This window comes from Lonchura striata, chromosome 32 (genome assembly GCF_046129695.1).
Source record: "Lonchura striata isolate bLonStr1 chromosome 32, bLonStr1.mat, whole genome shotgun sequence".
In the NCBI taxonomy this organism is placed as follows: Eukaryota; Metazoa; Chordata; class Aves; order Passeriformes; family Estrildidae; genus Lonchura; species Lonchura striata.
The window spans coordinates 3,333,828-3,356,890 of NC_134634.1; the positions used below are offsets into that span (position 1 = coordinate 3,333,828).

Sequence of the window (23,063 nt, forward strand, 5' to 3'; positions counted from 1 at the left end):
GCTTTCCCAAAGAACTGCTCCTTTCTCATCCCCCTCTTTTCCTTTTCTGCTCTTCTTCCCTCTGCTCATACCTCTCTCATCCCAGGTTTCAAAGACCCCCCATCCATCCCCTGCAGGGACCTGCCACCATCTGTGGTTTTTCTTTTCCCTTTTATTTTTTCCCCCCTCTTTTTAAAGTTTCCCGTGTCTTTGTCTTAACAAGCCAGGTTAAATATTCTGTAATCGGTGTAATAATACACCTGGACTCGCTCGCGAGATATCTGCCTTTTGTACTGCGACAGGACATTAATAGTAATTATTCTGCTTTGTAATTGGAGCTTTAAATACTAATTCAAACAGCCAGAGGAAAACCAATTAGTGCTAATTTATCTCTATGTGTTTTGGAGAGCCTGTGTCTGTCATACTGTGAAGAAATAGGTTGGTAATTAGTACAGTTGGGTGGTAGATAGAAGTAATTATCAGATTCTTTCATGTTCTTTAAAGGAAGGGGGAAAAAAAAAAGCAAAAAAAAAAAACCTCTAAAGGCTGCATGACTCTTCCTTTCCGAGGAAGTTTGCACCTCCAAGGAAGGGCCCAGCCAGTGCCAGCTCTGCGCCACCTTCCCGTTCCCGTTCCCGTTCCCGTTCCCGTTCCCGTTCCCGTTCCCAACGCTCCTGCCCGGATCTGTGGGCACCTGGTGCCACACGGAGGGGCAAAGTGACACACAGGGACAAAGTGACACATGAGGGGCAAAGTGACACACGAGGGGCAAAGTGACACACGAGGGGCAAAGTGACACACAGGGACAAAGTGACACACGAGGGACAAAGTGACACACGAGGGGCAAAGTGACACACGAGGGACAAAGTGACACATGAGGGGCAAAGTGACACACAGGGACAAACTAACACACGAGGGACAAAGTGACACACGAGGGACAAAGTGACACATGAGGGGCAAAGTGAAACACGAGGGGCAAAGTGACACACGAGGGACAAAGTGACACACAGGGACAAACTGACACACGAGGGACAAAGTGACACACGAGGGGCAAAGTGACACATGAGGGGCAAAGTGACACATGAGGGACAAAGCACCGGTGGCAGGAGGAGCTGCACCCTTGGCATGGCTGGTCCTGGGGCTGCTGTGTCCAGTTCTGGGGGGCTGGAGTGAATCCAGGGCAGGGAACGGAGCTGGAAAAGGGTCAGGAGCACCAGGAGAGGCTGAGGGAGCTGGGAAGGGGCTGGAGAATTCCTGAGGGAGATGGGAAGGGAATGGAGAGTTCCTGAGGAGCTGGGAAGGGAATGGAGAGTTCCTGAGGGAGATGGGAAGGGAATGGAGAATTCCTGAGGGAGCTGGGAAGGGGCTGGAGAATTCCTGAGGAGCTGGGAAGGGAATGGAGAGTTCCTGAGGGAGCTGGGAAGGGAATGGAGAGTTCCTGAGGGAGCTGGGAAGGGAATGGAGAATTCCTGAGGGAGATGGGAAGGGAATGGAGAGTTCCTGAGGGAGCTGGGAAGGGAATGGAGAGTTCCTGAGGGAGCTGGGAAGGGAATGGAGAGTTCCTGAGGGAGTTGGGAAGGGGCTGGAGAGTTCCTGAGGGAGCTGGGAAGGGGCTGGAGAGTTCCTGAGGGAGCTGGGAAGGGAATGGAGAATTCCTGAGGGAGCTGGGAAGGGGCTGGAGAGTTCCTGAGGGAGCTGGGAAGGGAATGGAGAATTCCTGAGGGAGCTGGGAAGGGGCTGGAGAATTCCTGAGGGAGCTGGGAAGGGGCTGGAGAGTTCCTGAGGGAGCTGGGAAGGGGCTGGAGAGTTCCTGAGGGAGATGGGAAGGGGCTCAGCCTGGAGCAAAGGGGGATCAGGGGGGACCTTGTGGCTCTGCACAGCTCCTGCCAGGGACAGGAGGAGAGGGAACGGCCTCAGGCTGGGCCAGGGCAGGCTCAGGGTGGAACCAGCAGGAATTTCCCCATGGAAAGGGAGCTCAGGAGCTGGAACTGCCCAGGGAGGGTTGGATCCCATCCCTGGAGGTGTCCCAGGCTGGGATCCGGCATCAGTGACCTCGGAGGGTTTTTCCAAGCTGAACAATTCCGTGATTCTGTGATTCTGTGGTCTCTGCTTTCGAGCTGTGACCTCTCCATGTGGATCCAACTCCGTTTATTTGAGCCGTAACTCCTGGTGATGAAACCTACCCTGTACTTTTGGGCCAGGCCCCACTTTTGTAGAGCCAACCCTGTGCATTTGGAATGGTTTGGGTTGGAAGGGACCTCAAACCCCATCCCAGCCCACCCCTGCCATGGGCAGGACACCTCCCACCACCCCAGGCTACTCCAGCCTGGCCTTGGGCACTGCCAGGGATGGAGCAGCCACTGCTCCTCTGGGAATTCCATCCCAGGGCCTCCCCACCCTCCCGGGGAGGAATTCCTTCCATATATCTGCGCTAAATTTCCCTTCTTTCCATTTGAATCCGCTATTCCTCATCCTAGCACTAAAATTCCCGATGATGATTCCCTCTCCCTCTTCCTTGGAACCCCTCCAGCCCCCCCTGGAATGTGCTGGGAGGCAGCAAAGTTGCTTTTTGAGGCGGATCCTCTGCGTCTGAGCCGTTTCTCACAAATTTCAGCCACACCTTCGTGCTTTTGAGCCAGACCTTGAGCATTTGGGGGCATATTCATGGTCCTCACCTGTGTCCCCACCACCCCTTCCCAGCTTTCCCAGGAGGAAGCAGCAGGTTGGACACCCAGGCCTGTCACACTCTGCTGCTCTTTTTATTTTTCCACTTCTTGGATGAGAAAATCTCGAGGTTTTTTGGTGCGGGGAGGATTTATTTGTGGTTAATTCCATCTCCCCCCCCCTCCCTCCTCTGCCCAAGTTGTGCTATTAAAAAAATAAATAATTCATGGAGTAGTTGTTCCCCCCATCAGGAATTCTGGCCGAGCCAGACCAGGAGTGCAGCAGGATCTGCAGGAATTCATTAATGGCCCATTCTGTGTTTCCTTTCCCCTTTAAAACCCCAGTGGAGTTACCTTGGTAATAATAAAGTGCATAATTCCAGGAGGGAGGGAACAGGTTCTTATTTGGATTAAACTGATTTCTCCTCCTCCCCTCTTTTTACCCCTTTCTATTCCTGCCAATTTAAAAAAAAAAAAAAAATTGTTTAGGGGGAAGAAAAAAAAATTACAAGCAAATGTTAACGCTGGAAAGGAGAAAAAAAAAAAGTACATTTTTTTCCAGGGAGGGGAGAAAATGCTTTTGGAAGTGTTCTATGCAAAGTGATGCCGGGGGGCACGATATATCAAAGAAAATATAATACACCCAGGTTAAAACTAATGATTGCCATATAATTAGATGTGAAGCATTGTGCTATAAATGTGTATTCTTCAGCGTGCTGTGATTTTACTGTAAGAGAGAGAGAGAGAAAGAAAGACAGAAAAACACAGAACCCAGCAACATACTATAAAAAGCACTCTGTTGACTTTTCGGCTGTTTAGTATTCCTTGCCCGTACTCCCCCGGGAGTATGTAATTAGTGCTTTATGAAGAGTGCATTTAAAGCAGTTTAATATTCACCTCATTCAGTCTGAAACAATGTGATCACTGCTTAGACAAATCACTGCTCCTCACTGACATCCTCTGTCAGAACATTACCTCTGAAAAGACCTTTCAAGAGGCTCCCATGTTAATTAGTTGTCTGTCATGGATAAACAGAGCAGTGAGCAGAAGGGCTGCGCCAGGCCACAGACACGCAGGGAAATACTGGGAATGCTGTGGGATTTTTTTTTTTTTTTTTTCCTTTTTCATGCTCTCTCTCTCTCGCTCGCTCGCTCTCCCCTCCTCTTTGTGAAAATTCCTGGCTTTCTCCCCAGCTTCGCGGAGTTTGGCATGGCCTGGAGTGGAGCCTGGGTTTTCCCAGGGGTTGGGTGAAATCCTTGGGATGCTGAGCCAGGCTGGCACTGCCAGAGAGGTGCTGGCAGATCCCAAATGGATCCAGGAGCATCCTCTGCTCCGCTGGGCACCTGCAGAGCTGCCCTGCTGGGGCAGAGTGGGAACATCCCAGGCAACATCCCAGTGTCACATCCCAAGTAACATCCCAGTGCCAAATTCCAGTGCCCCATCCCAGTGCCAAATTCCAGTGCCAAATCCCAGGCAACATCCCAATGCTCTATCCCAGAGCTGTATCCCAGTGCCACATCCCAGTGCCAAATCCCAGTTCCACGTCCCAGTGCCACATCCCAGTGCCAAATCCCAGTTCCATGTCCCAGTGCCAAATCCCAGTTTCATGTTCCAATGCTAAATCCCAGTGCCAAATCTGTTTCCTGTGCTTTATCCCCGGATCATGTCCCAGTGCCATTCCGCAGCCCTGCCTCCCAGACCTGTGCCCCAGCACAACATCCCAGCCTTGCATCCATCCTGAATCCCAGCCCTGCATCCCAATATTCCATCCCCATCCTGCATCCCAGTGCTAAACCCTGGCCTTGCATCCCAATAATGCACCCCAATAATGCATCCCATCAATGCATCCCATCCCTGAATCCCAATATTTCATCCCCACCCTGCATCCCGTCCCTGCATCTCAATGCTACATCTTGGTCCCAAATGCATATCCCAGCCCTGCATCCCAACCCTACATCCCAATATTTCATCCCCACCCTTTATCCCAGTGCTAAACCCTGGCCTTGCACCCCAATAATGCATCCCAATAATGCATCCCAACCCTGCATCCCAATATTTCATCCCCACCCTGCATCCCATCCCTGCATCTCAATGCGACATCCCAGTCCCAGCTGCACATCCCAGTCCTGCATCCCATGCCCTTTTTGAAGCCCAAAGCAGCTTTTTAGCCATTCCAAGAGGCTCTTCCCACTTTCCACTGTGTGTAAAATGCTGGCTGATGGTGCTCACCTCATCCCAGCTGCTCCTGGGTTTCATTTCTCAGGAGAACCCCGCAGATCTGGGGCGGTGCTCATCCCCACCCCTGCGGGATGCTCCCCCTTCCAGCCCTGAGGCTGGAATTCCTCCTTCCCTGGAGCAGCTCCTTCCCTGTGTGCATCCCTGGGTCCTTCCCGTGTCCCGTGCGTGTCCCCAGTGTCCCCCCGAGGGCACAAGGTGGATTCAAGGCTGGTCCCAGGAGCTGCTCCTGGCTCCTTCGGGCACCAGGGATGGAAGGTTTGGACCCACAGAATTCCATTACCAGCCCCCACCTGACAGCTCCCAGATTTTTGGGAGCCACATCCAGCAAATCCAACACTTCCCAGGGCTGAGGGAGCTGCGAGCTCCTCGCTGAGGGGTTTAAGGGGCACACCAGGCTCGGCACCATCCTTTCCCTCTGGGAAGGAGCACACAAGGAACGCTGCTCCCTCTGCTCCTGGGAATGACAGCCAAGCCTTGAAAGCTGGGGTGGGTTTGGGTGGGAGCCCCCCACGCCCCACGAGGGGCTCCATCCCCACGCACATCCCACCCCGCAGCGGGAATGCACGGAGCATCCCCGTGGGACACCTTCCTGAGCCCTCCAAGCACCCTCCAGCTGAGGGCTTTTCCCCCTTTCCCTCCCTTCTCCAGCAGTTTGTTTCCCCGGCTCTCTTAGTCACCAAGGTGAGGCCCTGACAGAGACACAGACATCAAAAACAAGAGGTGATGAAACGGGAATAATTAAGTTGCACTAAATCACCGGCCCTGGCGGAACGCTGCCAGGGAGCTCGGGAAAACTGGAGCACCACGGAGCCGAGTTATTATTAATAATCCCCAGCGCCCTCGTCAACATATTTCACACCTATTTTTTGGGAAGGGGTTAGGATGGGGAGAGCGTAGAGGGGGTGAGGTTTGCTTCCGTGCTGCACATCCCTGGATATTCCAGCCCGGATCCATCCCGGGGCTGCCGGCACGGGCCGGGCTGAGCCCTGAGCAAGTCTGCTCCCGCCGCGGATCCTCCACGCAACCCCGGGCCTTACGTAAGGGCAGCTTTATCCTCCTTCCATCGGGGCCCGGCCTGCAGCTCCCGTTCCCGCTGTGTGGGTGAGCCGCTCGCCCCGGGCTGGGAATTGCACAGCTCCTGCACCTCTGCCTCGCTCCACGCATGCGAGCGGCTGCAATTCCCGATGAGAGCAGGACAGGCTGCCAGCCCTGGATTTGTAAAGGTGTTTGGTGACCTTCCCCCCCTCGCACAGCCCCCTGAATATCTTAGTCTAGCTCAGAGATCCTGTGAGGGGAGGAATATCAGGAGATGGCAAAGATTCCCAAAAGAGGCTCTTACCCCAAAATATGGTTCAGCTCTTTATTCTGTGTGTCCATGTGGAGAGCGGGGCAAAGAGCAGAACAGGAATTGTCAGGGGTCTGTACAGGCTTTGGGCAGGGTGGGCTTCCCTGGCTCTCCCTGGGGCAGCAAGGAGGGTCCAGGGGTGTGTGAGCAGAGCCCCAGGGTGCCGGGGAAGGGGCACAGCGTGCCCAGGAGCTCACTGGGACACTGGCACCCTTCCCAGCCAGGGCACTGTGGGGTTCCAGGATTCCCAGTGGCTCAGGACGCAGGGAGCGGGCACGGCCGCGGCTCCGGGAGCTCTGGGAAATGCAGCGTTTAATGCAATGCTGCATTCAGCTTTGCTCCATGCATTAAAGTCCCTGTGAGGCAGGAGCTGCTGTGCCTGCCCAGTTCCAGCCCCTTCACATCCAGCCCTGTGGATATTTTTTAAAGCTCTGCCTCGACCTTCCCCCCTCACACCCCTGAATATCAGCTAGCCCAGAGATCCTGTGAGGGGAGGAATATCAGGAGATGGCAAAGATTCCCAAAAGAGGCTCTTACCCCAAAATATGGTTCAGCTCTTTATTCTGTGTGTCCATGTGGACAGCAGGTCAAAAAAAGACAAACAGGGAATGTCAGGGGTCTGTACAGGCTTTGGGCAGGGTGGGCTTCCCTGGCTCTCCCCCAACCCCGTTGAAGGAGGGATCCAGGGGTCCTGGGGAAAGAGAAATAAAGTGCCCATAAGTCACTGTAACAGTTTGGGACGTGTTTCCCTCACATCCCGTTGGGATTTATCCTTGGGAATGCTTGGGAAGGGGTTGTTGGATGTGCAGGATTTGCTGCCCTGTATTGCCCTGATTGTTAGGGTTTTCTAGAGCCTGCTAAATTTACATTCTTGTAGAAAATTTCTCGCACAACTTTCTGTAAACAATCGATTGTTTTGCATTCCTCCATAGAGGTGGAGAAATTTAATGTACTGGTAATCTGCCCAATGTCATTGGAGAGGTGGCACGTTCACCCTCCAATCCACTGTCACCTTTAGAAAAGTATAAATGCTGGGGTCAGAAAATAAACGTATTCTTTTTCATCTCTGAAATAGCAGAGATCCACGTCGTGCTTTCACGTGTCCTACAACAACAGCCCCGCAGCCCCACCTTGGTTGTGTGATTTAAGGTCCTGCCATCGCTGCTGGAAGGGATGCTCCAATTCCCAAAACTCTGGAACGTCCCTGGGTTTTTTGAGGAGAGAAAAGAGATTTTCATGCAAAGATTCTTTCTCCAATGAGGTTTTTTTGAGGAGAGAAAAGAGATTTTTATGCAAAGATTCTTTCTCCAATGAGTTTTTTTTTGAGGAGAGAAAAGAGATTTTCATGTAAAGGTTCTTTCTCCAATGAATGCTGAAGAAATGGCTTTGCCTTGTGCAGATTTAGGGTTTGATCCCACTTGGCTCCATCCCTGCAGGAGCCCAGACAGGTTCAGGGTTTTGGGCTGATTTCAGGGGCCACGTGGCCGTGGGTTTAGCCTGAGCCCCAATTCCCACCAGGTTTCATCAGGAAAACCATCCAGACCTGGTCAAAATCCTCCCTGGCGGGGTAAACCCGAGGGTGTCGAAATTTGGAGAGCTGTAAATCTCCTGTGTTTGTAAAATCTTTAAGCCTCCGTCTGCAACGCGCAGGTAAACCTTTAATTCCCTGACAATACCGAGCTAACTCCCAGCTAAATCTTTAATTCCGTGCGCCGTGGATTCACCCGTCTGCAGCCCAGGTCTTGTCTGCAGCATCCACCTTTGGGTGTGGAAAATTCCCCCAAAAAATTGCTTTGCCCAAGGTTCTGGGGATGGAAAAATCCCCCCAAAAATTGCTGTACCTGAGGTTCTGGTGCTGGAAAAATCACCCAAAAGTAGACATGCCAAATGTTCTGGTGCTGGAAAAATCCCCCCCCCAAAAACTGATGTGCTCAAGGTTCTGGTGATGGAAAAATCCTCCCAAAATTGCTGTGCCTGAGGTTCTGATGCTGGAAAACCCCCCAAAAGTAGACATGCCAAATTTTCTGGTGCTGGAAAAATCCCCCAGAAATTGCTGTGCCCAAGGTTCTGGTGTTGGAAATATTCCCCCAAAAATTGATGTGCTCAAGGTTCTGGTGCTGGGGAAATTCCCCAGAATTGCTGTGCCTGAGGTTCTGGTGCTGGAAAAATCCCCCAAAAGTGGACGTGCCAAATGTTCTGGTGCTGGAAAAATCCCCCAAAAGTGGACGTGCCAAATGTTCTGGTGCTGGAAAAATCTCCCAAAAGTAAACGTGCCAAATGTTCTGGTGCTGGAAAAATCCCCCAAAAGTAGACATGCCAAATTTTCTGGTGCTGGAAAAATTACCCAAAATTGCTGTACCCAAGGTTCTGGTGTTGGAAATATTTGCCCAAAAATTGATGTGCTCAACGTTCTGATGCTGCAAAAATCTCCCAAAAGTGGACGTGCCAAATGTTCTGGTGCTGGAAAAATCTCCCAAAAGTAAACGTGCCAAATGTTCTGGTGCTGGAAAAATCTCCCAAAAGTAAACGTGCCAAATGTTCTGGTGCTGGAAAAATCTCCCAAAAGTGGACGTGCCAAATGTTCTGGTGCTGGAAAAATCTCCCAAAAGTGGACGTGCCAAATGTTCTGGTGCTGGAAAAATCCCCCAAAAATAGCTCTGCCTAAGGTTCTAGGCTTTTTGCCCTGCTGATCAAAACCTCTGCAACGCTTTGCAACACTTAAGATTAGGAATAATGATGGATCCTCCATCCCTGCAGTGCCCTGAGGCCAGAACGTGCAGGAGCACGGGGAAAAGCCACCAACTTGGGGTTCCAGCCCTTCTGGGAACGACCCCGTTGCTGCTCTGCCGTCACCAGCAGTTGTGACAGATTTTCCCCCCTGATCCAACCGGCTCCGATCCCGGGGCGATGGGGACTGCGGGGCCCCGAGCGGGTGGAGGGGACGCCGAGGAGCCCAACGGGTTTGGGAGCTCCCCGGCCCCGTGATGACAGCCCAGGCTGGGGCTGGGATTGCTCCACGCGGGTCCCAGCCGCTGGCGGGACGTTTCCCAAGCCGGAGGAACCTGTCCCGACGACCACCCTTTCTTGGGCAACTTTCCTGACTCAAGATCCCATCCCAAACCAGCGGGAGATGGATCTCTGCTGCCTCTTGCAACACAGCCCCATCCAAACTGGTTTTCCCATTAATCCTTTCTCCAGTGATTTTTTTTTTCCCCTTTTTTTTTGATCACGGGTGCCGTTGGTTCTTTAGGAGGGTGTTTTTTCCTTGGATGGGGGATCTGAACCCACTCGGCACAGATGAGCCAAAATTGTGTCTTTTAGGACACAATTCCTGAGGCAGGAGGGAAGGGAATGGTTCCTCTTGGAACTGGGCAGGTGACACACAGGGAAGGACTGCCCAGCAGCCTTTTTTAATATTAGTGCCCCAAATATCGATTTGGAGCAAACCCAGAGGACAACACCGTGTTCATCCCCTTGGATCCACAGCCAGTTTCTGAAGGGTGAATATTTTTGTAGAGGAGTGAGAAGTTGCTGATTTATTTAAGCGCCCAGCAAACCACAGAAATGTGGAATATCCTGAGCTGGAAGGGACTCACAAGGACCAAAGCCGATGATCCCAGTGGGCTAAAAACTCTTAATTACATATCCCAAATATATCTGGAAGCATCTGTTGTGATGTCCACCTTGCCCAACCCACTGCTAAATTAATTTTAGGGTCTTGGGCACCACCCGCCGCCACCTCAGCTGGGTCCTGCCAGGTCCTGCGCCAGGTCCTGGCAGCTGAAGGGTTACTCAGCCCCATCTGCTCAGCTCCCCATTTCACAAGGGCGGGTTCGGAGTTTTACTACAAGTTTCAGACAATGAAGGTGTGTCTGCGCTCCGAGCCTCGTTTGCCCGTTGTGTAGGCGTCGGGTTCAGCGCCGTCTTGTCAACACTTGAATATGTTGAGCATCACTCACGGGGCATTCTGTAAGAAACCTATTAAGTTAATTACCGAGGCTGTGTGTGTGTGTGTGTGAGAGAGAGAGAGAGAGAGCGTGTGTGCTGCTCCTGGAAAAAAATTTGGCTTTCTTCGTTGCAAGACACTTGTGATGCAAGCCCCGGGCTCTCGGTGTGATGACATCTCGTCTGCTGCTGTAACTGAGCCGGGGCTCGGGCGAGCTGCCTGCGAGGATGGGGGGGTCCTCCCTGGACCCCCACTCATCCTGATTTGGGGACACCCGCCCCAACACAGGGACCTGCTGCGGTGTGGCCGCGCACAGCCCCGCGGGGGAATTGGGGTGTAAATCCTGAATCTGCGGGGTCTGAGCTCGGAGCAGCGTGGGGGGAGTTTGAGCATCTCTGTGGGGAGGGGGCAGCTCCTGGTTTTGTTCCTTTTTGCGTTTCTGCTCCATCCAAATTCCCCGGAAAACGCAGTTTCACAGGAGCGTGGAGTGGTTGGGGTTAGACCTTAAAATTAATTTTATTCCACCGGCCCAGCGTGTTCCAAACCCCATCCGACCCGGCCTTGGACACTTCCCAGGATGGGGCTTCTCTGGGAGACCCCTTCTTTTGGGAAGAGGGCTGGAAAAAGACCTCGTGGTCTTTTAAAAAGACCTCAAGTGTCCCAAAATAATCAGGCCTGGAGTTGGGGGGGTTATTTTGGGGTGCTGAGGGGTCCAAGCTTGGTTTGGGAAAGATGCTCCATGGGGGGGACGCCCCTTGGGTTTCTCCTCTCCTTGCTTCCCACCAACCTCTCCAGGGTCTTTCCAGCCCCGCGGGGAAGGAGCTCTGGGTCTCCTGGGAGGGCAGCAGGGATTTTGGAGCGGTGGTGGAACACCGTGAGGAGCAGCACGTGCTGCCCCAGCCATCATCCCTTCGCAATTTTTCCCCTTCCCAGCCCGGCTGGAACGGGGCCGCCTCGCGCTTCGCCGCCCACAAAATCAAAATAAAAATTAAAAAAAAATAAAATTAAAAAGGGAGAAAAAAAAAAGGGAAAAAAAAAAAAAAGTGTGTTTTTTTTTTTTTTCCCGATCCAGGGCAGGGAGCGAGGCGAGCGCTGCTGGCTCCCCGCTCCCGTGGTGGTTTTTTTTAGGGTTTTTTTTGGTTTTTTTTGGGAGGCGCTGCACAAACAGCCCCCGGCGCTTACACGCGCCCCAGGTAGGGCGGCTCAGCCCCCTCCTTCCAGCATCCCACGGGAGCCCGGATCCGGTGGACTTTTATGGAAGAAAGGGAAGTCCGGAGCGGCTTTTGGCAGGCGAGCGCAGCAGCGGCGCCGCCGTTAACCCCTCGTCCTCCTCCCGCCGCTGCCGTTGAATTTTTTGGGGGGGAATCAGCAGCTCCTCTGCGGCTCTGCCAAAAACCTGCGGGCCGTGGGATGCTCAGCAGCCAAAAATCTCCAAATCAAGGTGAATTTGGCTCCTCCTCATTGCCCTAATCGATGCAAAGCGCTCCTGAGCATCCCATCCTCCCCGAGCGGAATCCCAGGCAGGAGGGAGAAGCGAGGAAAAAACTTGTGGAGGTCCAAAGAGTTTCCGGTTGGAGTTTCTCCCGTCCCCAGGGCAGCTCTGGACTCTCCCTCCGAGTGCTGCCAATTCCAAATTCCAGCCCTCAGGAAACGGCCTTGGGGGGGATTTTGGGGGGAGCGGCGAGGCCGAGCCCGCCCGGATGCGCTGGCAGGGGATGGACAGCGCGGTCCCCTCCCGGCCGGGGCTGTCGTCATCGATGGAGGGGGGGGAGAAAGGGAGAAAATTTAATTTTTGGCCAGCGGAAGGAAAGGAAAAGCAAAAAAAACCAAAAAAACCCAAAAAAAAACCACCAAAAAAAACCAACAACAAAAAAAAAATCCCCATCAAAAACAAACAAAAAAACCCCAAACAAACAAACAAAAAACACCCCAAAAAAAGCCCTCAGCGGAATAAAGGAGCCCCCCCAAGCCCAAGCTCCCGCTCCCATCAGATTAGGGAAGCCGAAATAGCCAAATTGGCCCAGAGCGGGAGCAGGACTGGCACGCGCGGGCTTTGATCCACCCCCGCGCCCGGGAAGGTGCCCGGGACGGGGATCAGACACCCCGGGGAGGAGGAATTTTCAGGGGAGGGGTTTGGGGGGCACCCCCGGACCCCCGGCACCCCCCCAGCCCGGCTGAGGCTGGGATTTGGGGTCCGTGTGGGATCTGTTGGTGGGTACGGCCGGATGCGAGCCCCGAAATCCTCAAAAATCCCCCAAAGCACGGCCAGGAAGTGCAGGGAGGGGATTCTGGGGGTGCCCCTCCTGCAGCTCGGGGTCCCCAACACCGCAAGGACACGGAGCTGCTGGAATGAGCCCAGAGGAGAGCACGGAGCTGCTCCAAGGGCTGGGAGAGCTGGGAATGCTCACCTGGAGAAGGGAAGGATCCAGGGAGAGCTGGGAATGTTCACCTGGAGAAGGGAAGGATCCAGGGAGAGCTGGGAATGTTCACCTGGAGAAGGGAAGGATCCAGGGAGAGCTGGGAATGCTCACCTGGAGAAGGGAAGGATCCAGGGAGAGCTGGGAATGTTCACCTGGAGAAGGGAAGGATCCAGGGAGAGCTCAGAGCCCTTCCAGGGCCTGAAGGGGCTCCAAGAGAATTGGAGAGGGATTTGGACAAGGCAGGGAGGGACAGGACACAGGGAATGGCTCCCACTGCCACAGAGCAGGGATGGATGGGATTTTGGCAAGGAATTCCCAATGTGGGTGGGTTGGAATTCCCAGAGGAGCTGTGGCTGCCCCTGGATCCCTGGAAGTGTCCAAGACCAGCTTGGAGCAGCCCGGGGCACTGGGAGGTGTCCCTGGGCATGGCAGGGGTGGCACCGGGTGGGTTTCAATCCCTTCCCACCACAGCATTCCAGGATGGCATCCTGGCTGTGCCACGCAGAGGGATGTGGGGCTCAGAGGTGCCCCGGGGTCGTGGTGAGTGTGGTGACCTCAGCCTGGCTGGTGGCAGCGCTGGGAACGTGGTGGCACTTCCCAAGCACCAAGGGAAAGGAATGATCCCAGTCCCCAGAGGTGACACGGCAGCAGAGCCTCGCCAGGGATGCATCCCCAGGGAAGGTTCCAGTGCAGGCTCCGCTCTCATCCACACAGAATTTGGGCTACGGGCCTTTAAATGACTGAATTAGGCAAAATTTGGTGTTTCTCCAAGAATCCTCCGGAAATGTGCTGCTGGAAAAGCAAACTCATCTTAAAGCAACACGCACGCAGGGGGAGCAGGTTTTCCACTCGCAAGGATTAGGATGGAAAAGACCTTTCCAGTCTCACCCAGCCCTTTTTTGTGGCCAGGTCAAGCTTGTTCCTCCTGCTGGAATCTCAGGGGCTTTGTGGAGACCTCTTGTAGTTGACCTTTCCTGGGAGCTCTGCGGCGTTTTGGGGATGTCCCAAGAGAACGGGAGGTGATGGGGGGCACCGAGGGAGCCCGGAGCCATGGGGTGGATGGAGGGAGATCCTGGTGGAGCTCCAGGGAAGGGCGGGGCTGGTGGCAAAGCCCGGGGCACCGAACACAGGCATGGTGTCACCTGGAAGTGGCATTTGAGCAGTGCCACCGTCACACTGAGGGGCACAAAGTGCCCTCATCCTCCTCACTGAGGGGCACAAAGTGCCCTCATCCTCCTCACTGAGGGGCACAAAGTGCCCTCCTCTGTCACCCTGAGGGGCACAAAGTGACCTCATCCTCCTCACTGAGGGGCACCAAGTGCCCTCCTCTGTCACACTGAGGGGCACAAAGTGACCTCCTCTGTCACCCTGAGGGGCACAAAGTGCCCTTTGTCACCCTGAGGGGCACAAAGTGCCCTCATCCTCCTCACTGAGGGGCACCAAGTGCTCTCCTCCTTGTGCCTGAGCCATCCTCACCCCCTCCTCCTCCTCCAGATCCAGCACCACTTCCTCCCCCTGAGGAGGAGGAAGAGGATGAGGAGGAGAGGATGAGGATGAGGAGGATGAGGAGGATGAGGAGGATGAGGAGGATGAGGAGGATGAGGAGGATGAGGAGGATGAGGAGGATGAGGAGGAGGAGGAGGAGGATGAGGATGAGGAGGAGGAGGATGAGGAGGATGAGGATGAGGAGGATGAGGAGGAGGAGGAGGAGGATGAGGAGGATGAGGAGGAGGATGAGGATGAGGATGAGGATGAGGAGGATGAGGATGAGGAGGAGGATGAGGAGGATGAGGAGGATGAGGAGGAGGATGAGGAGGAGGATGAGGAGGAGGAGGAGGATGAGGAGGAGGATGAGGAGGAGGAGGATGAGGAGGATGAGGATGCTCCAGCGGGATCCCGGCCGGATCCTGAGCCGCCCAAGTCCCACCGCAGCCCTCCCCCGGCCGGGCCAGCCCGGGGCCGGCGGGTCGGGCTGATTCCCGGCAGCGGAGCTGGCCCGGCATTGCGACACGGCGGGGCTGCCGGCGGCAGCCAGCGCCGGGCCAGCAGCTTCCTCACCCCGCCGGGGCTGCTATCAACATCCCTGGCGTCCTTAGCAATGACATCCCTCATTTATCAGCCCGGCCGGGGCGTGGCCGTGCAGCCCCGAGAGGGTCCTCGGGGTGCGGGCACCCCCCAAATCCTCGGGGTCCAGAGCGTGGCAAGCAGGGAGCGCACAGCCCTCTCCTTCAACCATCATATATGTTCAACCATCATTTTATTCAACTTTCATTTTATTGCACCGTCCTTTTATTCAGCCGTCATTTGTTCAGCCTTCATTTTATTCGACTCTGATTTTATTCAGCTTTGGTTTGATTCAACCTCCATCTCGCTCGATTTTCTCACTCCAGCAAACCCCTGGTGCTCCCCTGCGGGAAAGGGTGGCAGGAAACTCTTCCGTGAAGTTTTTTGGCAAAGCCACGGGCCTCGACTCCCAAACCCAGCGCCCCAACCCATGCCAGGAGTGTCCTGGCAAAGCCACCTCTCCCGTGCCCTCCCACAGCAGCTCGGCTGTGCTTTTGGGAAGGGAGCCCAGCATCCTGCATCCCATTCCCACCTCCAGCTGCCTCCGCAATCCTGCAGGTGTTTTATAAAAAAAAAAACAAAAAACAAAAAACAAAAAAAAAAAACCACCAAAAATCCCTCTCCTTTTCCAACACAAATGTTTTGTCTGAGGTTTCAAAACCCTCCCGGTGTCATCACAGCCTCCGCCCCGCTGGCTCGGCCCCCTCACCTACATCCTGCAGGAAAGGTGCAGATGGGCACAGCAGCCGTGCCAGCTGCGCCCGAGCCGGGCAGGGATCTGGAAACCCACTGGAAACGCACCCAGCACAGCCTCCCCCTTTGCACGGGGAGCTGCTGGCACTGGCAGTGCCATCCTCGGGCTGCCAGGAGCCTGGCAAGGTCCCTGCCAGGGATGGTTCGGCTTGTGGAGTGCAGGGTTTTATTTCTAGATGAAGAAAACCTTGCAAAAGGCAGGCAGGGAGGTGATTTATGTTTATTTGGCTCAGTTAATAACCCGTGGCACGTCCTCCCCTGCGGCGTTAGGGTGGATCAGACAAAGCTGCATTTAAATTACAGCTGTGCCCGATATTTATTTTTTAATATATTTTTATGGTCGCCTTCCCCAGTGATCGTGAGCTAGAAAAAGGTCGGTGCCAAGAGCTGCCTAAGGATCCTAAAGGCTGGAGGGGTAAATCCTTGGAATTCAGACCCTGGAAAAGTGGGAAAGGCTCTTCAGATCCGTGTTGGAGCTGTGACATTCCCGGGTCTGCTCCCACCTGAGCCTCCCAAGGGTCCCTCCTGCTCCCTGGGGACCCTCAGCGAATTTTCCCAGGAGTTGTGATGAGTTCAGAGTTTTTGGGATGAGGGTGTGCAGTCAATCTTGGTCTCTGCCTGCTGGGATGGGGTGTCCTGGCACGATTTTGGGGTTAAAATCACCCAGTTTTGGTGCTTGTGGCTGTGTCAGTCCCCAAACAGACAAATCCAACCCACCCAGGATTATTTTTTCTGAGGTTCTGGATCTGCCCTGAGAAGAAGTTCCCTGTAGAAGGGAAAGTACCTTCTCCACTTCTTCTTATTTTTTCTGCCTGGATGTGGCTCAGATCACAGTGGTTTATCATTTTTTCCGGTGCAGACTGATGGGGAACAAGTCAAATATCACTTGGAATGGTGCAATTCCATCAATATAAAATGCAATAAATTGAAAGAATGGGCTCTGGGTAAGGGAGTTGGCAGCTGGAGACGGGGTGATTCCACGTATCCCACCCTCCTCGGGGACCACAGGGCTGGGCTGGGCATTCCTGGAGCCTGTGAGAGGAGCAGGAGCCTCTGGAGGGAGGATTGACTCCTGTTCCTCCCAAAGCAGTGAGGATCCAGGTGGGAAGTCTGGATGGAGACGTGGGCTGCGGGGAAATTCTGGGAATTGTTCCTGCCTCGGGCCCGGGATGGCCTGGCCACGTCTCCAGCTGTGCCCGAAACCGGCTCCGAGCACAAAGCCCTGACTCACACCTGGATCCAGGAACTGGGGCAGCGGAGAAGCACCGGGGCAGGGGCTGGGAGAAGGTTTGGGGCTGGGAGAAGGTTTGGGGCTGGGAGAAGGTTTTGGGGCTGGGAGAAGGTGTAGGGCTGGGAGAAGGTTTTGGGCTGGAAGAAGGTTTTGGGCTGGGAGAAGGTTTAGGGCTGGGAGAAGGTTTGGGGCTGGGAGAAGGTTTGGGGCTGGGAGAAGGTTTTGGGGCTGGGAGAAGGTTTGGGGCTGAAGAAGGTTTGGGGCTGGGAGAAGGTTTTGGGCTGGGACAAGGTTTTGGGCTGGGAGAAGGTTTTGGGCTGGGAGAAGGTTTTGGGGCTGGGAGAAGGTTTAGGGCTGGGAGAAGGTTTGGGGCTGGGAGAAGGTTTGGGGCTGGGAGAAGGTTTTGGGCTGGAAGAAGGTTTTGGGGCTGGGAGAAGGTTTTGGGGCTGGGACAAGGTTTTGGGCTGGAAGAAGGTTTTGGGCTGGGAGAAGGTTTTGGGGCTGGGACAAGGTTTTGGGCTGGAAGAAGGTTTTGGGCTGGGAGAAGGTTTGGGGCTGGGAGAAGGTTTGGGGCTGAAGAAGGTTTGGGGCTGGGAGAAGGTTTTGGGGTTGAAGAAGGTTTTGGGCTGGGAGAAGGTTTTGGGACTGGGAAAGCCAGGCTGGTCCCAGCAGGAATGGGGAGGCTTCTCCGGATCTGAGCTGTGATGGGATCCAACCTCTGTGGGGTCTCATCCCTGCCCTGGCAATGCTGCCAAAACATTTCAGGACAATAGAGCAGCCAGGAGCATTCCCAAAGCATTCCCAAAGAAGCCTTTCCCATCCAGGCTGGTGTCGGAATCTGAGGTATTGATGATTCTGAGATTGAAAAAAGTTTCTCTCTGCTCCGTTGCTAAAGAAGAAGTCAGAATTCATCTGTGCTGGTTTCCAGGTTGTTTATTCTGTTTATCTCTCACATGTTCTGCTGCCCTGCCCAGCTCTGTCCTGCAGGGCAGCGTGTGGGGCTCTGCCCTCAGTGGGATGTGACAAACATTCAATACCAGAAACTCCCTGGGCTGCATTTACAAGAACGTGCCAATATCTGTCACCTACGTTGGACAGTGTGTGCCCAGCCTGAACCAACAGAAAAATGCCAACACCACAGTGAGACATGGAGGGCATGAAGAAGGAGAAAAAGGACAAGGCACACCCAATTTCCTCCAGCTTGTCCCCTTTGGACCCCTCATCTAGAATCCTAAAATTTCACTTTTGCACCCATGCCACACTTGATTGTTACTTATATCAAACCCTCAGAGCTGGTAATTGATCCTGTGAGATTGAAAACTCTTTTCCATGGACAGAGATCACAGCCAGTGTCTCTGGGGGCTCTGTCCAGGGGGTTCCTGAGCCCTGCCAGGGTCCCAGGGCAGCCAGAGGGAAGCCCTGGAAGGTGACTCTCCCACCCCGGTCCTTGCATGCAAACTATTTCTGTGTTTCTCGGTATTTTTTCCTCTTTCTCCCAGTTTCTTTCCCGACGGAGGCTGGCATAATGGGATGTGACATTTCTCATCACAAAAGGACTCGCAGGGTCGGGGCTGACAGGCTCCTTCAGGCACCAAACCCCGGCCTGGCGGTGACGGGAGGAGCCAGGCCGGGCTGAGAGCGAGAGGCTCGGGGTGGCGTGGGCGAGCCGGGGCCGCTTGGGAGCATCCCGTGCCCCAGATCCAACGCCAGGATCCTGCTGGAAGTGAGCTGCCGGGGAATGCCGGAGTCTGGGAGTGCTGGGAGCTGGCCGGGCCCTGCCCTGCTCTCTCCCGGCCCCCCTGCGCACGGGGATATTTGGAGGGAGAGTTTCTCTTGGATCGCCTCTTTGCTCACATGATTTTTGTTGGAAAGCAGGGCGAGCCTGGATGTTTCTGGGAGCTGGGGGAGGAGTGGTCCTCCCCGCTGCTGCTGGCTTTGGTGGGGAGGAGGAAACCCCAAAACCTTCACCTTCCTCTGCAAGGACACAGTGGAACAGATTCAGATCCACCTGCACTTAGCATCTCGTCCTTTTATTGCCCCGTTCCAGCCTCGCAGGGAAGCTGGGTTGCCATCCCAGCGGCTCTGCCTTTCCTGGGATGCTCCCCTGCTCTCTCTGAGCCAATTCCTCCATCCTGACCTCATTCCAAAGATCCCAGGAATTGAGGAGGACAAATCTGGGCTTTGAAGCCGCTCAGCCCCGTCAAGCTCCGGCTGCTGAGGAGCAGTGCGGGAGGAGTCCCGGGTGTTTGGGATCAGCTTCCCGCTCGGACAATTGTTGGTTAACGCCGGGCCGGACTCTCGGTGGTGCTTCCCACGGGATGCAGCCCCCGCGCCCGGCTGAGCCCCGCCGGTGTCCCGAGGTCCCCGGGGCCAGGCCGGGACGCGCTCCCGGCGAGGCAGGAGCAGCCCAGCCCTGCTCGGCTGCGCTTCCCCGGGTCCCATCCGTCATCTGTTTGTCCTGGTGCCCTGCCAGCGATTGTGCCGATTCCCACACCCACTTTCCATAAACCCTCCGTCCTCGCCCGGGCGAATCGCTGGCGAGAGCTCGCCACCCATCCCTTTCCCCTCCTCTCCGATGGGACCAGACACGTTCTGGAGAGGTGGAAGAAAGGGAAGGGGGTGAAAAGAAAACAAAAAGATCAAGAGGGAAACACAAGGTGACTCACTGCCTTTAATTTATTTGTGTTTATTTATTTATTCCCCCCCCCCACCACCACCACCACCACCACCCTCGGCTGAGACGTGCAGGAAGCAGCAAGGGTTGGCCGTGAGCTCCCAGGGAGCCTCGCTCGGTGCCCAGGGCACCAGAAATGACGGGGATAAAATTCCTCACTCCTTTGGCCAAGGAAAAATCGCTGGAGAGGAGCTCCTGGCGCTCGAGCTGTGTGGCACACATTTTTCAGGCTTCCCAGGTCTCTGCACGAGCATCCCGTGCCCCACCAGCTCTCGACACCACCCGCCACAGACCGGAGGGTGGGAATATCTAATTCCACCTCCTACACCGTGTCCTCGGCAGGGGAAAGAGAGAAAGAGGAGATAAAAGGCTGGGAAGCTCAAATGGTGTCATTAGGAACTATTAATGCTCTCATAAAAGGGCATTAATAAAGGCGGCAGCTCATCAGTGTCCATTAGCTCGGCTCGTGGCAGGGATCTTTGGGAGCTGCCGGAGTGTGATGCTCCCCTCGCCCTCACCGGCGTGTCAGCAAAGGGGAAAGGGGCTGGAGGGGGTGTTATTCCTGCGGCAAACCATTCCCTGCGCAAAAAACAAGGAGAAAATGTCACAGGGCGTCACCCCCCACCTCTCCAATGCCTCCCGTCTCCCGGCAGCCGTGCCCAGAGCTTGCTCCTTGCTCCCAGGATTGCTGTTTACTATTAAAGAAAAGAAAATAAGGCAGGGTTCGGAGTGCTCATCCCGACTTTCTCCCTCCCGCCCTCTTCCCGTTCTTGCCTCTTAAAAAGGAGTTTATCCTTTGACTCTCCCATGCCCGGGGCTAGCGAGGAGCCCGCAGCGCCTCGGGGCAGCGCACGGCAGCGGGCAGGGGAGCAGGGAGGAGGCCCGGCCTGTCCCGAAAAGCCCCCGGAAAACCGGGAATAGCGGCGGTGCCCGCACCGGGAGCGGCTGCCAGGAGCGGGGAGAAGCCGCAGCCCCGAGCCTTTGAAGAGCTGCGGCTGGCAGCCGGGCCGGCCGCACGGAGCGGGGATGAGCGGGGATGAGTTCGGGATGAGTTTGGGATGAGTTTGGGATGAGCGGGGGATGAGGTTGGGATGAGTTCGGGATGAGTTTGGGATGAGCGGGGGATGAGGTTGGGATGAGCGGGGATGAGTTCGGGATGAGGTTGGGATGAGATGGGAATGAGCGGGGGATGAGTTCGGGATGAGTTTGGGATGAGTTTGGGATGAGCGGGGGATGAGTTCAGGATGAGTTCGGGATGAGTTTGGGATGAGTTTGGGGTGAGTTTGGGATGAGTTTGGGGTGAGTTTGGGATGAGTTAGGGATGAGTTAGGGATGAGTTTGGGATGTGCTCAGAATGCGTTTGGGATGAATTCAGGATGCGCTTGGGATGAGCTCGGGATGAGTTTGGGATGAGCTGAGGATGAGTTTGGGATGAGATAGGGATGAGTTTGGGATGAGTTCAGGATGAGTTAGGGATGAGATAGGGATGAGTTCGGGATGAGATAGGGATGAGTTTGGGACGAGTTTGGGATGAGTTTGGGATGAGTTTGGGATGAGCGGGGGATGAGTTCAGGATGAGTTAGGGATGAGATAGGGATGAGTTTGGGATGAATTTGGGATGAGTTTGGGATGAGCTCGGGATGAGATAGGGATGAGTTTGGGATGAGTTTGGGATGAGATCAGGATGAGTTTGGGATGAACTCGGGATGAGCGGGGGATGAGTTCGGGATGAGTTTGGGATGAGATAGGGATGAGCGGGGGATGAGTTCGGGATGAGTTTGGGATGAATTTGGGATGAGTTTGGGATGAGCTCGGGATGAGTTTGAGATGAGTTTGGGATGAGCGGGGGATGAGTTTGGGATGAGCTCAGGATGAGCTCGGGATGAACTCGGGATGAGTTTGGTATGCACTGGGGATGAGCTCGGGATGAGTTTGGGATGCGCTGGGGATGAGCTCGGGATGAGTTTGGGATGAGTTTGGGATGAGTCTGGGATGCACAGCTGGAGGGCTCGTGCATGTGTGCACATCTGGGCGGGTCCGTGTGGGTGGGCTGGCGGGGCACATCTGGATGGGCGCCGCCGAGCATCTGCGCAGAGCCGGTGTGCACATCTGGGCGGCGCGGGTTTGCACTTCTGGGGTGTGCACATCTGGGGTGTGCACATCTGGGTGTGCACATCTGGGTGTGCACATCTGGGGTGTGCACATCTGGACAGGGCCACAGCAGCCCCAGGGCCCCGTGCGTCCCCTCCAGCACCCCTGGATGCTTCTCCCCTCACATCCTGCGCCGCTCCCTCCCCTCCCGCTGCGATCCCCGGCACCCAAACCTGCCCAAACCCTTACTCATCACCTCCCTGCCACCGGGATATTTCGGCGACGGCTGCCAAGGTGGCGAGCCGGTGTCGGGGAGCCAATATCCAAGGATCTGAGGGAGCTCTTGGCTCCCTGGTGACCTTTGGTGTGCCAGGGGCAGCTGGCAGGAGGCTCTGACTCAATGCAGAGCAGGAAAGGGAAGCTCTGATTGCGGGGAGCCGAGGCGCTGAACCCTGCTCCCCACGTGCACTTTTGCTGGGAGTTATCTGAGGCATCTTTTTTTTCTTTTTTTTTTTTTGGGATAATAACTCCCAGGGCAGGTTAGGACAGAGGAGCCCTGGCAGCAGAGCGTGTGTGGGCAGGACTGGAATAACGGGTGCCAGAGGAGAGGATTTATGAGCGCTGGGAGGTTGGGAATGGCCGGGAATAGCACAGCAGGTCAGGGGTGAGGTGGGGTGTGCAGGGCCAGGATGTGGATGCAGCTCCTGTTTTCATCCCTTTGTCATCCATGCAGCCCCACAGGATGCTCAGAGTCCCAGGAAAGGCTCCCTGCTCCCGGGAGACATCCCAGGGTGGGGATGGGGAGCCAAACCTCCAGTGGGACAAGCTCTGTGAGCAGGAGTTTGCTGGGAGCAAAGCCAAACTTTGCCATGGGAATGCTGCTGGAAGTCACCACAATGCCAGCTCTCCCAAATGCTGGTGTGCCAAGCAGCACCGAGGCTTTTCATGGAATTCTGGTGGTTTTCCCAGTGTGCCACAGCCTGGATCCCTGGCCTGGATCTCCAGACCGTGGATGGCCTCTGTGTGCAGGTGACAGCAGTGTCACCTGTGTGCCAGGGCATTGTGGATTGAGCCCCTAAATCCCAGCCAGCCAAAGAAAAGCCCTGGCACGCTCCTTCCCACCCACCTGGAGAAAATTATCTATACAAGGAAATGGTGAGAGAATGATCTACACAGGGAAAACAGACCAAATGTTGGAAAAAAATGAATCCCTGGGGAGAAGTGGGCACAGCTGTGGGGGCAGGAGGGTCCATCCCCCTGTGTTTCTCCTGAGGACACCAGTCCCACCTCACCTCCCTCTTTTTGTCCTTCCAGGGTTCGGATCTGAGGGTTGGGAGGATCAAAGGGAAGGTCCTGACAGGTGAGTGCAGACCCCAAGTGAGGGGATGGGGTCTCAGCCAGCTGGGACAAGGGGGTGGCAGTGCTGGCTGGGGTGGGCACACCAGGACACGAGGGAGAGACACAAGGGGGGGACACGAGGAGCTCCCTAGGGCACAGCTGGGCACTTCCTGAAAGAGGAGCCACTTTTTCTCTAATTTTTTTTAGAGGCAGAAGTGGTTTAAAAACTCCCCAGTGGTTGGAAAGGCTCCAAACCGGTGCAAAAAGAGGGGGGAGGGATAAAACCCGAAAGAAAAAACACAAGATAAAAGCAGGTGAATC

General features: G+C 55.0%; 1 protein-coding gene across 1 annotated transcript in view; it reads left to right on the forward strand.

Annotated features, from left to right (window-relative positions):
- The window catches only part of PEBP4 (phosphatidylethanolamine binding protein 4), a 93,162-nt gene that overhangs the window by 63,364 nt on the left and 6,735 nt on the right, over positions 1-23,063 (forward strand). Inside the window, exon 5 of the mRNA XM_077789246.1 lies at positions 22,719-22,764. Within this exon, the coding sequence (XP_077645372.1) occupies positions 22,719-22,764 (46 nt within the window). The remainder of the gene's footprint in view (positions 1-22,718; positions 22,765-23,063) is intronic.